At 39.5% G+C, this 16,253-nt stretch overlaps 1 protein-coding gene across 1 annotated transcript in view; it reads left to right on the forward strand.

Annotated features, from left to right (window-relative positions):
- Positions 1–16,253, forward strand: part of RNF115 (ring finger protein 115) — a 73,756-nt gene that overhangs the window by 42,671 nt on the left and 14,832 nt on the right. Inside the window, exon 4 of the mRNA XM_012807652.2 lies at positions 6,941–7,152. Coding sequence (XP_012663106.1) covers positions 6,941–7,152 — 212 coding nt within the window. The remainder of the gene's footprint in view (positions 1–6,940; positions 7,153–16,253) is intronic.

Below are 16,253 nucleotides of genomic sequence, written 5' to 3' on the forward strand. Positions count from 1 at the left end.
ATGGCATCACAGCTCACAGCAACCTCCAGCTCCTGGGCTCAGGTGATTCTCCTGCCTCTGCCTCCCAAGTAGCTGGGGCTACAAGTACCTGCCACAATGCCTGGCTATTTTTTGGTGGCAGCCATCATTGTTGTTTGGCAGGCCCAGGCTGGATTTGAAACTGCCAGCTGCGCCTTAGCCAATTTAGCCACAGGCACCAAGCTTAGTTATGGCAGATTTCTTCAACATGTCTATGTCATTTAAATATTTGATTTCTCCATCACAAATGAAACTCAGTTTAGATGGATACAGGATCCTAGGCTGGAAGTTGTTTTGTTTTAGGGGACTGAAGTTTGATGACCATCTTCTTCTGCCTTGAAACGTTTTGGCTGAGAGATCTGCAGTTCATTCTGATATTCCTCCCTTTGTAGGTGATGCTTCTCTTATGTCTGGCTGCTTGAAGAATTTTCTCCTTTATCTTAACTTTGACAAAGTTAATCGCAATGTGTCTAGAGATGCTTCATTTGGATTGAGTCTTGCTGGGATTCTGAAACTGTCCACTATCTGAAGTTCTGTATCTCTTGCAATGCTTGGGAAATTCTCCTCCAAAATCTCTTGGAGTAGAGCATGTGTACCTCTTCTCCTTCAGGAATTCCTATAAGACGAATGTTTGATCTTTTGGAGTGATCCCACAACTTTCTCAGGGAATGATCAGTTTTTGCTCTCCATTTGTCTGACTCTTTGAGTGTTTGAGAACATTTCAAAAGCTTTGTCTTCAGTTTCAGAGATCCTTTCTTCTGCCTAGTCAACTCTATTACTGAGAGATTCTACTGTATTTTGGAGTTCCTCAACTAACTTTTTCCGTTTCCTTGAGCTCTGCTATCTCTTTTCTCATTATGTCCATAGCTTTGAATTCATTAATTTCTTGAGACAACTTTAGAACTACTCTTTGGAATTCAATTTCTATCTTTTCTTTCATTCTATTTATCTTATTTGCAATCCATATTCTGAATTTGATTTCTGACATTGCTGCCATTTGTCTATGCATGGCATCTTCAGTTGTATCTCCTTTGTCATTTCTTGCGGCGGGGTGTGTGTGTGTGTGTGTTTGATCTACTCTGATTATTCATGTTGCCAGAGTTCTTCTGTTGGGTTCACACCATGTTCATTTTCTATCATTTGGTTATTAGAACTGGTAGAGTGAGATTGAATTGGATTTCCCAGGTAGTAGAGACAACTCCTTACCAAAGCACTAGGCTTTGTAATTGTGGCTTATCTTGTACAACTTTACAAAGGCCCCTTTCAGAGTTTTGGCCAGAGACTCTTGGGGACTTACTTGGTGAGATAGTGCAAGCTAGCTTTGTTTTGATATCAGCCAACCTCTACCCTATCCTAAGAAACCACAGTATTAGATTTAAATCCCAACTACGAAGAGATTCAAACAGCTAGAGCACCCAGCCCCCACGCTTTGGTTCTTTTCCACTACAGAACTTTGAAGGTCAACCTCAGAATGTCCCCAAGTGAACAGCCCCAGACATGTGTTCCAATTAAATTGTCTCAGGCAGTGCAAACCCTACCCAACAGAGAGGGATTCAAGAGTCTCCAACAACACAAGTGGAGCCAGAGAGCCATACTCCCGCTGCCAGACTCAGTCTACACTGTTGACCGCTTTTTGGCCCATAGGCCCAGCTGGAGCCAGGGGCCACACCCCTGCCCACCAGTCTCAGCCCACACCCAGCTAGCCTCTGCTTGCCAGTTGGAGTCAGGAGATCATGCCCCCACTTGCCAGTCTCAGTTCACTGCCTGGCAAGACTCTGTTCATAGGCTCTGTTAGAGTCAGGGTACCACACTCTGCCTATAGGTCTCAGTCCTCATCTGGTAAGCCTCTGCTCACCAGCCCTGCTGGAGACAGTGGACCATGCCCTAACCCTCAGGTCTTGGTTCACACCCAGTAAGCCCCTGATCAGGGGTTCTGTTGGAATCAGGGGACCACGCCTTTGCTTCCAGGTCACAGTCTACACCTATTAAGCCTCTGCTCACAGGCCCAGCAGGGGCTAGGGACCAGCCCTGTCTACTGAACTCAGTCCACATGAGGGAACCACTCTCCCACTGTGGGTGCCGTCAGAGCCAGGGGTTCTATACCTCATCCCGCCAGACACAGCCCAAAACGAGGGTCAACACTACCACTGGCTGGGCATAGTCATAACCAGGGAACTGCTCTTCCTCCTGCCAAGTGTCCCTTTCTTCCTACACTCTATTTCTTCTCCGTTAGTCACAGATTCCATCCTGATGGTTGGCGGTCCACTCTATGCCCAGATCTCTCAGGACACGACCACTCTGTGCTCTACAGAGGGCAGAACTTCAGACCACCATGGGGAAAGGGTGGACTGAGAGTTTGGACTTGTGGGGGAAAACATCTGTTCAATTTTATTTCTGGCAGGGTGGTGTCTAGGTTCATAAGTGGGACTTCCCTGGAGAAAGAGACCTGGAGTTTAGCGGCCCTTTCCAGTGAGGTAAAATGAGCGGTCTTTTGTTCCCTGCTGGTTTAAAGATAACCTGTGGCAGGCCTCATGCTTGGGGAAGGGGTCTCCTGTGCTCTAGTCGATAGGCTTTGTACCTGTAATTTGTTTTCTTGAATGCTCTTCTACAGCTTGCCGAACTTTTTTCTTGGCTCAGCTCCCTGTCTTTGGCTTCATAGAATCTGATTCTGCCCAGTTTTTCTTACTCTGCTCAGGAAGTATGTATGTATAGGAAAAAACATATAAGGTTCAGAACTATCCATGGTTTCAGATATTCACTGAGGGTCTTAGAATGTATCTCCATTGGATAAGGGAGGGCTACTATGTAGACTTAAAGGGTGATTTGGAATTATCTTGCAAATTTAAAATGCTTATGCCAAGTATTTCTTTTTTTCTTTTTTTTTGAGACAGAGCCTCAAGCTATCACCCTGGGTAGAGTGCCGTGGCATCACAGCTCACAGCAACCTCCAGTTCCTGGGCTTAAGTGATTCTCTTGCCTCAGCCTCCCAAGTAGCTGGGACTACAGGCACCCACCAGAACGCCTGGCTATTTTTTGTTGCAGCCATCATTGTTGTTTGGCAGGCACAGGCTGGATTCGAACCCGCCAGCTCCAGTGTATGTGGCTGGCGCCTTAGCCGCTTGAGACATAGGTGCTAAGCTGCCAAGTCTATTTCTGTGTTATAGAATTTTTTATATGTAAGAAAAGGAACGCCCCCCAATATATTTTATGTGATTAGTATAACCTATTGTCAACACCAGATAAAGATATCGCACTAAAGGAAAATCATGTGAGGGTAATCGGTGGGACCACACCTATGGTGCATCTTAACAAGGGTACATGTGAAATTTACTAAGCGTAGAATATAAACATCTTAACAAGATAACTAAGAAAATGCCATGAAGGCTATGTTAACCAGTTTGATGAAAACATTTCAAATTGTATATAAAAACAGCACATTGTATTCCATGATTGCATTAATGTATACAGCTATGATTTAATAAAAAAAAAAAAAAGGGAAAATCATATGCTAGTTTACTTGCGAACATAGGTGCAGAAATTGACCCAAAGCAACAGACATAGAATCCAAAAATACATAAGAAACCAAAATGTGTTCATTCCAAAAATTCAAGGTTAGGTTGTTAGAAAATCTTTTAATGTAGTTTTATAGATTAAAAATGAAAACCCTGATCATTTCAATAGATGCAGAAAAAGTATTTGGCAGAAGTCAATTTTCATTCTTGGTAAATGTTCTTAGTCAATTAGGACCAGAAGAAAACTTGTTTTATCTGCTGAAGAGTATTTACCAAAATCCTAGTGCAAAACATAATCTTTAATGATAAAATGCTTAGTATATTCTCTTTAAAATCAAACCCAAGAGAGGGGTACCTGCTATCCTGCTTCCTTTTGGTATTGTATTGAAGATTGTAGCTAACAAAATTAGATAAGAAGAAATGAAAAGATAAGGATTGGGAAGGAAACAAAACTCTTTATTTTTCTGATGTCATTGTATATGCTTTGGATTTTCTACATACACAGATTGTTAGAATTACTAAGAGTTCAAATTTTCTTAATCTTAAGGTCAATGTACAAACTCAGTTGCATTTTTATTACCTGCAGTTAACTATTAAAACATGTGCTTTCTTTTTTTTTTTTTTTTTTTTTGAGACAGAGTTTTACTCTGTCACCCTGGGTAGAGTGCTGTAGCATCCCAGCTGACAGCAACTGCAATCTCTTGGTCTTGAGCAATCACTGGGATTAAAGGTGTGCACTACCATGCCTGGTAGAGATGGGGTCTCCCTCTTGTTCAGGCTGGTCTGGTACTCCTGAGCTCAAGCAATCCTCTTGCCTTGGCTTCCCAGAGTGCTAAGATTATAGGTGTAAGCCACTGCACCTGGTTAAAAGCATGTAATTTTTTGGCAATTAGAAAATTCACTAGAAAAGTTGACAAAAGGCATGAAAGAAGACAGGGATATGAAAGAGAAGAAATATGAGTAGCTGATAAATACACAAAAAATATTTAGCCTTATTAGTATTGGGGAAGGCAAATTAAAGCTACAATGAAAGGGTGATATCAGCAAAAATGGCAGAGTAGTAACTTCATGGGTCATCCTTCTGTTAAATCACCAAAAAACCTGGCAAAACTGTCAGAATCAAGTTTATCAGAACTCTGGAAAAATAGTCAAATGTTTGCAGCAACCAGGCAGACAACTAGGTGAAAGGGCACTGAAACAAGATAGGAGACCTTTGTGGTGTTTTAATTTACCTTTCTGAACAGCAGTTCTCAACCTGTGGGTTGCAACCCATAGGAACTGTATTAAAGGGTTGCGGCATTAGGAAGGTTGAGAACCACTGATCTAGAAGATGGCAGCCTGTGTTCTGTGTGGGTACCTGATTCTCTGAGAGAGTAGAGAAGACTGTTTTCATAAAGTTTTGTATTATATTTGTGTGTTTCGACCTGACTTGGGATTTCCTCAAAGGACAGTCAGCTGGGACAAAGATAGATAAGTTGAAAGCTTCTGAGGAAAAGATATAAAGTGAGCTTTTGGGGCAGGGGGTAAAGGGGATAGGGGCTTTGAAAAGCTGCTGTGTACAGGGTACCTAGAAAGCCATGTGGTTGCTCAGGGCAGGATGTATGCTCAGAAAAGACCCAAGAAGACCATTAGCTTTTACCTCTGGCTGGTCTTTGGGCTCAGCATAAGCAGGAAGTGAAGGTTAAGGCAGATTTGTATATGTTATGGCTGAGTACTGAAGGAGCACTCCAACAACCAATCAACAAATACCTGGGTCCTGGTGAGCATGTTTTTTCTTTCCTCTTCTTCCCTTTTCTTGCTTCTTCTTTTAAAAAAACACATCCAAAATGTCCAGCTTTCAACAAAAAATTATGAAGCAAACAAAGAAAGTATGCCTCATTCATAGAAAAAATTGAATGAAAACTATCCTTGAGGAAGCACAGATATTAGACTTAGTAGACAAAACTTTAAATCAGTTATCTTAAAAAACTAAAGGATACCATAGGCAAGGAACTAAAGGATTCCAGGAGAATGATGTCTCAACAAATAGAGAATATCAATAAAGGAATAGCGTTTTGAAACAGAAAATTGCAATAATTGAAATTAAAAATTCACTAGAGGAGTTCAACAGCAGATACAGAAGAATCAGTGAACCATTAATATATATGCATCATGGAAAGGAAAGGGAGAAAGGTGCAGAAAACATGTATGAAGATATAATTGCTAGAAACATTCCAAATTCAATAAAAGATATGAATCTACACAGTTAAGAAACTCCACTAACTCCCAAGAAGGGAAAACTCAAGGAGATCCATGCCAAGACACATTTAATTAAGTTGTTAGAGGCCAGAGATAAAGAGAGAATCTTGAAAGCCGCAAGAGAGAAGCAACTTGTAACATATAAGGGATCTTAAATAAAATTACTTTTTGCTGATTTCTCAGCAGAAGCCATGGAGGCTAGAATGTAGTGGGATGGCATATTTTACAGTGCTGAAGAAAAACCCCTTGCAAACCAAGAATTCTAAATCTGGTAAAATGTCCTGCAGGAAGAAGGAGAAATCAAGATTTACCCAGATAAACCAAAATTGGCCCAGATAAAACAGTAGCTGAGAAGGTTCATTATTAACAGACAAGTGCTAAAAGAAATGCTAACGAGAATTTTTCAGACCCACACAGATCTACTAAATTTAGTTTCTGGGATGGAGCCAAAGAATATGCACTTTATTTTTCATTTTATTTTTTTTGAGACAGAGTTTCACTTTGTCACCCTCTGTAGAGCGCTGTGGCTTCACAGCTCACGGCAACCTCAAACTCTTGGGCTCAAGCAATTCTCTTGTCTCAGCCTCCCTAGTAGCTTGGACTACAGGCACCTGCCACAACGCCTGGCTGTTTTTAGAGATGGGTCTCACTCTTGCTCAGGCTGGTCTTGAACCCTTGAGGTCAGGCGATCCACCCTCCTCGGCCTCCCAGATTGCTAGGATTATAGGTATGAACCATTGTGCCTGGCCAGAATATGCATTTTAAATAAACCATCCTATTGGTTCTTAACACCTTAATATAGAGTCCTTGCCAGGATATGGTGCAGTGCAAACTTTTTTTTTTTGGCAGTTTTGGCTAGGGCCAGGCTTGAACCTGCCACCCCCTGTATATGGGGCTGGTACCCTACTCCTTGGGCCACGGGTGCCACCCAAACTCTTAAATACTGTTGGAAGATGTGTAAATTTGTACAACCACTTCAGAAAACAGTTTGGCATTACCTAGTAAAGATGTTTAGACCATAAAATAATTGTATAGATCGCATATAGAGAAACTTTTGTACTTTTGCAGTGGAAAACCCATATAATAATGTTCATTTTGGCCATTTGTAATAGTAAAACACTGTTTAATGATTCCCTTTTCCTATTGTGTGATTTATTTCTGTGTTTTTCTAGCTCTGGGACCATTTGGATCACACGATGTTTTTTCAAGATTTTAGACCATTTCTAAGTAGCAATCCACTGGACCAAGATAATAGAACCAATGAGAGGGGTCACCAAACTCAGACTGACTTCTGGGGACCAAGTCAGCCTCCTCGGCTACCAGTGACTCGTAGATACAGATCTCGGGGAAGTACTCGTCCTGATCGATCTCCAGCTATTGAAGGGTGAGCTGTTGTTTTTTACATTCTCTTTAAAGATAGTTTCAAGGAAGGACATATTATTGTGATCTAATCTTTATGAAATTCTTATATTTTATTACCTTTGTGGACAAGATGGAGATTAGATAGGCAGGATGCACATGAAGCTAAGTGGCATGTTTGTACTCACCTATTACCTAGTCTGTATTCACCCAGATTTTAAGCTAACAGGTAATAAAACTAATGTTTAAGTCTCTGGTTAGCATTTTTATTAATGTCTCAGATTAATATATAGATGTTATATGTCTTAGTCCATTTTATGGTTGTAACAGAATAGCTAAGACTAGGTAATTTATAAAGATCAGAGATTTATTGCTTACATTTCTGGTGCATGGGAAGTCCAAGGTCCAGGGACCCACATCAGGCAAGGGCCTTCTTGCTGTATCATCCCATGGTGGAAGGCAGGAGGGGTAGAGCATTCATGGGTGAGAAAGAAGTTATCCCGTGATAACTGATCCATTTCCATGATAAAGGCATTGATCCACCATAAAGGCAGAGCTGTCATGACCTACTTATCTCTTAAAGTTCCCCCCTCTCAACACTGTTGCGTTGAGGACTAAGTTTCCAACATGTGACCTTTGGAGGGCACATTCAAACCATAGGTATATACTTATCAAAACTTTAGAAGATAAGAAAAGAGATATCAAATATAGGGTGGTCATAAAGTTCATGTGTAATTTAAATAGATAACTATTTAAAATTGCAACGAACTTTGTGGCAACCCTGTATATTAGATGACATTAGGATTCAAAAAGATTTCAACAGATTGAAGCGGTGGACTTAATATGTGAAAGTCTTATGACTGCAAAACCAGTCATGCAACATATGTTTATTGAGTGTCTTTTACTTATGGGGCACTGTTCTAGGCACTGGAGATACAATGATAAGCAAAACTGATGGCAGTGTGTGATTTCATTGCTTCTGTTTAGCAGGAATAATAAATGTTAACCTCAGTGTTCCCTATATGTTCAAGACTATGCATTGTGCTTTATTTGCTTTGTTTAATGCATGTGAAGTAAGAGATACTGTTGCTGTTTTCATTTTTTTTATCTATTATTTTTTATTAAATCATTACTTTGTACATTAAGGCATTTATGGGATTCAGTGTACTGCTTTTTTTTTTAAATCATAGCTGTGTACATTAATGTAATCATGGGGTACAATGTGCTGGTTTTGTATATAATTTGAAATATTTTCATCAAACTGGTTAACATAGCCTTCACGGCATTTTCTTAGTTACTGTGTTAAGACATTTATATTCTACACCTAGTAAATTTCACATGTTTTCATTTTATATAAAGATAAACTGAGACAGGCTTGGTGCCTGAGGCACAGCGACTAGGGCGCCAGCCACATACACCGGAGTTGGTGGGTTGGAATCCAGCCCAGGCCTGCTGAACAGCAATGATAACTGCAGCAAAAAAAATGGCTGGGCATTGTGGCAGGTGCCTATAGTCCCAGCTGCTTGGGAGGCTGAGGCAAGAGAATGACTTAAGCCTAAGAGTTGGAGGTTGTAGCTATAACTGTAAGACTTAAAGGTGAGAACCTGGAATCATCTGCAGACTCATTTGTTCACATATCTGGCAGCTACTGCTAGGTGGTGGCTGAGAGTCTAGTCTGTGTTGGCCGCTGGAAAACCCACAGATGACTTCCTTTCTGATTATTTCTTTACTGGGTAATAATATCAAATAGATGGTGATGTATCAGTGTGTCACTACAGGTAGTACACAATGTTGGATTGTCCCATCATGGATAATGATAATTTTCTTCTTACAAAAGGTACCCTTTTTCCTTTGTAAATAGTACATAATCTGAGGCGGTGACTTAGAGATTGAGTGAAGATCTGGTACCCTAATAGTTTTTCACCTAATGATATTTGCATCCATTGATGATTCTTGCCTGAATTATTACTGTAGTGGCTATAAAGTAATGATTTTCTATTTCTGTGTTTCCTTCTACAGATATCAGGCATTCTTTAAAAAAAGAAAAAGAAAAAGTCCTTCTTTTTGCCCCACCTTATCTGTCTGTCTTCTTTGGTTATTTATTTATTTTAGCATGGACGCATGGGTTTTTTGTTTTTATTTTTTTGAGACAGGGTCTTACTTTGTTGCTTGGGCTACAGTGTAATGGCATGATCATAGCTCACTATAAACCTCAAACTTCTGGGCTCAAGGGTACTGCCTAAAATGTTTAGATCCAACTACTCTGACTAAGTTTGGATCATTTGACCATCAAAATGAATAATGATTGAAATAAAATCCATGAGGCCAGGCATGGTAGTTCACACCTGTACTTTGAGAAGCCAAAGTGGGAGGATCACTTTAGGCCAGGAGTTTGAGGCCAGCTTGGGAAACATAGTAAGACTTGAGACTCTGTTTCTACAAAAGCTAAAAAAAAAAAGTCAACTGGGTGTGGATGTACCCTGTATTCCCATGTACTTAGGAGGCTGGAGCTGGAGGATGGATTATGTGAGTACAAGAGTTTGAGGCTTCATCCAAGAGGATGCTATGATTGCATCACTCCACTCCAGCCTGGGTGGTAGAACGAAACCCTGTCTCTTAAAAAATTAATAAAACAAAAATAAAAAAAATTTTTCTTAAAAATTCCTTGACAAACTAAAAAAATATCACTGTGAACACATTAGCCTGAATCATTCTTCCTTGGTTCTTTTCCTTTTCATTCCACAGAACAGCATGGTATACTATACTATGACATTGTCCCTTTTGCTAATAGCAGAGAGTGGGAGAAGGACTTAAGCTTCCTTTTCTCACATGTCCTTTGCAGATAATCTTGATACCTTAGTAGTGTGCAAGCAGTGTATAACTTGATTTAAGACAACTTACAGGGGCTTTTTCTTACACATAACAATAAGTCTGTGGTACGTAGCAGCAGACTAGTTTGGGGTCTTAATCATATCAGGGTAGGATCCCTGGTTCTCTCTTTTTTTTTTTTTTTTTTCAATTATGGCCAGGGTTGGGCTTGAACCCACCACCCCCAGTATATGGGGCCAGAGCCCTACTCCTTGAGTCACAGGTGCTGCCCCAGTCTTTGGTCTTTCTTTCACACTTACTGCCTTAGGTGGCAAGGGGAAAGATTTGGTATCAGCTTATTTACCTCTTGTTTTTTTTGTTGGTTTATTTTTGTTTCTTTTCTTTCTTTCTTTTTTTTCCCAGTTTTTGGCTGGGGCCAGGTTTGAACCCACCACCTCTGGTATATGGGGCCAGCATCCTTCTCCTTTGAGCCACAGGCACTGCCATGTTTCTTTCTTTTTGAGACGAGCCTAGATCTGGTCCTGGCTGAAGTGCAGTGGCATCATCATAGCTCATTGGAATCTTAGACTCCTGCACTAAAGCAATTCTGCCTTGGCCTCCTGAGTAGCTGGAACTACAGGTGCATGCCACCTTGCCCAGCTAATTGTTTCGATTTTTAGACATTTTTAGTTGAGACAGAATGTTGCTCTTGCCCAGACTGTTCTTGAACTTCTGATCTCAAGCGATCCTCCCACCTTACCCTCTCAAGAGTCGTAGGATTATAGCTACCCACTGCCTGGCCATTTATCCCATCCTTTAAAGAAAGCAAAAACTGTTCTACTACCTGTACTCCACGCCTTCTATCTCTATCTGTACTGCCAAGAATATTGCGCTCACTGGGCACTGTATTACGTGCCTCTTGCTCCCAGCTATAAGAGGAAAGCTGAAAGAGCATGAATTTAGCTTTTCTTTTATAGTGGGAAGTGTTAAGGATAGATTTGGGTCAGCCAACTACAATGTCTGCTAATTAACTGTTTTATTAGCTACTTGGATTAAAAAGGCATGCTATTTTAAGTTAATTGTAGCATAGAATTAACATATTCATGTTTCATATTAAATAATGTTAAATAAATCTCCAATATTCTGGAGATTTTTATATTATGACCACTTATAAAATATATTAACCATGAGAATTGTCCCTGTCTTTTGTGGGTGTCATGAACTAAGAAGTTTAGATTCTCTAAATCAGAGTTTTTTACATTTCAGTCATTTAAATATTTCTTGATGAATTTTTCCTCCTTTGCCATCATTATTATTATTTAATTTTCAAAAATAGATCTACTTGTTTTTAACCTTATTTAGAAGTATTGTGAAAGGAAGTTTCATATTTTTACATGTACAAACATTATTGACAATATTTTGAATAGCCATTTTTCCACTCATCTTTTTTGCTAAGTAGAGACCACTTCCTGAAATAGGATCAAAAAATGCCAGATATACTTTCTGAGGCTTTTTGACATATTTCTCACCAATTGAGACCTAAGGGGTCTATTGGAAGGATGTCTGGGGAAATGTTTCTTCTCTTTTAAAAGAAATACCTGAGGAGGTTCCTAGTGCTTGACTCCCTGTGTGAGGATGGGATGCTTGGAGCTGCTGCAGCCATCTTGTGACTGGTTGTAGAAGACGTGGTTGAAGTGCTAAGGATGGCACAGTAGGAAAATGAAAAGAAGCATCTTTCATTGAGTTGCCATACCAAACCTGGGATTTTTTTATGTCCATACTGTTTGTTAATTAAGGTAAATAAATGTCCTTGCAGTTTAAGCCATTTTTAGTCAGATACCTGTTATTTGCAGCTGAATTTATCTTTTAACTTATATTACTTATACAGATGGAAAAACATTTGCCATTAATAGAAAGTAACCGTAAAAATAAACACACTAAAAATAAAGCAAACATTATTAAATTGAAAAAAAATTAAAAATCAAAAATAAGCATTGGTAAAATCAAAATGGCTTTTGCTTTCTCTTTTCTTTCTTTTTTAGAGATAGAGTCTCACTTTATCACCCTCAATAGAGTGCTGTGGCACAACAGCTCAGAGTAGCTGGGACTATAGGTGCCCGCTACATTACCCAGCTATTTTTTTGTTGCAGTTTGGCTGGGGCCGGGTTTGAGCCCGCCACCCTCGGTAAATGGGGCCAGTGCCCTACTCACTGACCCACAGGTGCTGCTGGCTTTTGCTTTCTAAAGTAGACTTCTACCTATTTCTCTGATTTTATTCCATACCTGTTCTCCTCTTGCTCTCTCCATTCCATCCTCACTGGCCTTTTAGTCCCTCCCAACTGCTCCCTTTAATGAAGGGCCTTTGTACATTTCACTTTTATCTGTCTAGATTACTGGAATGTTCTGCCTCTAGACTTGCCATTCCCCCCACCCCTTTATTTCTTAGGTTAACTCAGACCTATCCCTTGGATGTAATTTCAAGTATCACTTCCACCAGGAACCTTTTCCTGATACTCTAACTGGGTCCCTGTGTGTATCTTCACAGAACGCTGTATGCTTTTTAGAACTAGCCACAGGAGTAGTTTTATTTTGGGGTGGCTATTTAATATCTTTCTTCCCAGCTAGACTGTAAGTTCCAAGAAGGGATGGATCTATATTCCTCTAGTCTAAAGCCTAACACAATAGCCCAGCGTATAGTGAAACATCATCCATAATTTTAAAATACATGTATGTTAGTGAATTCGTGCATTTTCTTTTGAATGTAACTTTTATTAGTCTTAAATTTTACATTTTGTCACTTATGCCATATTAAATTGAATTCTAATTATTGCCAAAGTAATAGGGAAGTGGTAGAGGATGAGCATAAGAGTTATTGTTAATTTTCTCATGTTATTGAATATTGTGGGAGAAGTTTTGAGATTCTGGATTCTCCAGGTTCTCCAAATCCTGAGTAAACATCATCTTGTTTGTTTTTGATTTTTCACATAAGAAATGTGGCAGGCTTTTGAATTAAAATAAGTGTGTAACCATTGAAAACCTGTCCTTATAGATATAAAAATCACTTAATAAAAGTACACCTGCCTTGGAAAACACTGCCCTAACATTTTATTCTAAGTATACACTTAGAAAGAAAATAGCTAGCCATTAGGCACATGTAAAAATATTTTAAAAAAATTTTTTGCTGTTTATAGAGAAAGTAAAAAATACTATTTATATACCAGTTTATACCTATTATAATTTTTCTCACAGTTCCATGAAGGCAGGGATAATATCTAATTTGTTATTTACAATATTTAGTTTTCTTCATGTAAAAATGTATCTTGTTGATCTTTTTATGTCATTGCTTATATATGTGCCAGATTTGTCACATTTAAACACATCAATAGAATTCTATTTTATGAATACACTATAATTAATTTATACCTGTGTAGTCTCCTATTTATAGACAGTGGGTATCTTTTTTTGGTTTTTTGAGACAGAGTCCTGGATAGAAGACTATCCCTGGATAGAGTGCTGTGGCATCACAGCTCATAGCAACCCCAAACTCTTAGGCTTAAGCAATTCTCTTGCCTCAGCCTCCCAAGTAGCTGGGACTACAGGTGCTTGCCACAATGCCCAGCTATTTTTGTTGTTGTTGTTGCAGTTGTCATTGTTTTAGCTGGCCTGGGCCGGGTTCGAACCCACCTGCCTCTGTGTATGTGGCCAGCACCCTACCCATTGAGCTGCGGGCATTGCCCGACAGTGGGCATCTTTTAGATTTTTTTTCATCCTTATAAACTTAACTACATTGAACACTGTTGCTTGTTTATATATTTCTGTATGTCTGTGAATAGGTATCTTTCCATGTTTTCCATCCTTTTCCCTCTCTCTCTCTTTTTTTTTATTGATACAGAGTCTCACTTGGTTGCCCTCTGTAGAGTGTTGTGCTGTCTTAGATGACAGCAACCTCAAACTTTTGGGCTCAAGTGATTCTCTTGCCTCAACCTCCCTAGTAGCTGGGACTACAGATGCCTACCCACAATGCTGGGCTATTTTTTTGTTTGTTTGTTAGCAAGCCCAGCTGGGTTGGAACCCACCAGCCCCAGTGCATGTGTCTGGTACCTTAACCACTGAGTTATGGGCGCCCAGGCCCACCCTTTTCTCTTTATACTTTAATTGGATATTTCCTATTGACCCATCTTCAGTTTCATTAATCTTATCTTCTTCCATGTCTAGTCTTCTGCTGAACACATCTAATGAATTCTTTATTTCATACATAATTTTTTTTGTGTGACAAAGTAATACTGGGTAGTGTCGTGCATCACAGCTCACAGCAACCTCAAACTCTTGGTCTCAGTAATTCTTTTGCCTTAGTTTCCTGAGTAGCTGAGATTACAGGAGCCAGCCACAACACCTGGCTATTTTTAGAGGTAGGGTCTCACTCTTGCTCGGACTAGTCTCCAGCTCCTGAGCTCAAGCAATCCACCTGCCTTGGCATTCCCTGAATGCTAGGGATTACAGGCGTGAGCCACCGTACCTGGCCTTATATGTAATATTTTTAATTGCCAAAATTTTCATTTAATAGATTTATGGATTCAAATGCTTTAGTTAAATTCTCCATCTTTTTTTTTTTTTTTTGAGACAGAGTCTCACTATGTTGCCCTCAGTAGAGTGCTGTGATGTCATAGCTCATAGCAACCTCAAACTCTTGGGCTTACGTGATTCTTTTGCCTCAGCCTCCCAAATAGCTGAAACTATAGGTGCCTGCTACAAGGCTTGTTATTTTTAGAGATAGGGTCTCACACTTGCTCAGGCTGGTCTTCAACCGGTGAGCTCAGGCAGTTTACCCATTTCAGCCTCCCAGAGTGCTAGGATTACATAGTGAGCTACCGTGCCTGGCCTCCCTTCATCTTTTTTATAACAAATTAGTCATAGTTAATTTAAAGTCTTTTTTTGGTAACTCCAGTATCTAGATTACATCAAGGTCTATTTTTATTTTTTATCTTTTTTTTTTTTTTTGGCTTTTGATCATTTGTCCATATCTAGTAATTTTTGGTTGAGTATAAAAAATTCTAGAGGCTCTAGACAGTATTATTTTTTGCTAAAGATGTTTTATTCTTTTCTTCTAGATATTCACAGAATAGGGGATGATCATTTTGATTTTGTCAGGGGCTGTGCCAAGACAAGAGTTGGTTGCAGCACTGATAAGGATAGTCAACTAAGGGATCATCCTTGGCTTCCAGAGGTTTTAACTCAGAGCCTGATATATTTTATGGGGCCCTTTCTCCAGTAGGTCCTGAACCGTAATCTCAGTTTCATTAGATTGCTGTTAACATTTTGCTCTTTTTTTCCAAAGGCTTCCACTTAAGTTTTTTATCTACTGCCCTATTATGTAGTCTAAGATTGTGTAAGAACTGTGAAGGGAAAACTGCTCTCTGCTTGTGCTGTGTGCCTCTTAAGTCTTTGCCAAAATATTCAGATTTGCTGTTTTTCTCACAATGGCCTTCCATTGAACCTTTACGTAGGATTCTTAGGCATCTGCTCTTGTCCAGCACCAACAAATGGATTTTCAGGAAGTGGCTGTTTCTTTAGTGTTACTCATTTCTTCGGTAGAGTCTTAACCCCTTTATTTCTCATTGACTTAGCGTATGTAACCTTTCCTTAACCTTTAAACAAATTATCTGAATTTTTTAAGTATCTGGATTTCTAAGTTGTTCTAGATATTAATACTGGTCGCTACCAACTGCTTTATCTCATCCAAGAGTAAATGTAGAAATGTTTCTGTATAATGAGTTTCTTTTTCTTTCTTTTTTTGTTTTTTGAGACAGAGTCTCACTTTGTCACCTTCCATAGAGTGTTGTGGCATCACAGCTCACAGCAACCTCCAGCTCTTGGGCTTAGGCAATTCTCTTGCCACAGCCTCCCAAGTAGCTGGGACTACAGGCGCCTCCCATGACGCCTGGCTATTTTTTGTTGCAGTTTGACTTGGGCCGAACCCACCACCCTTGGTATATAGGGCTGGCACCCTACTCACTGAGCTACAGGCGCCACCCCTGTATAATGAGTTTCTAAGAGAGAAAGTGCTTGGTCAGAGGGTATGACCTTTTGAAAATTGATTTTGCTAAATTGCCCTCTTGCTTTACTTATTATAGTGCTACCAACAGTATTCGAGAGTGTACTGTGTATCCTTATCAAACTAGATGTTAGCCTTTATCATTGTTAATCTGATAGACAATAACATGATAGTTACTTTTGTTTATGTCTGATTTTTCACTTTTAGATTCAGCTTATTTTCATGTAATTATTGGATATTTATATTTTTCTTCTATGAGTAATTTA

The sequence above is a fragment of the Otolemur garnettii genome, unplaced genomic scaffold (genome assembly GCF_000181295.1).
Source record: "Otolemur garnettii isolate 467f Iridium unplaced genomic scaffold, OtoGar3 scaffold00073, whole genome shotgun sequence".
Lineage (NCBI taxonomy): Eukaryota > Metazoa > Chordata > Mammalia > Primates > Galagidae > Otolemur > Otolemur garnettii.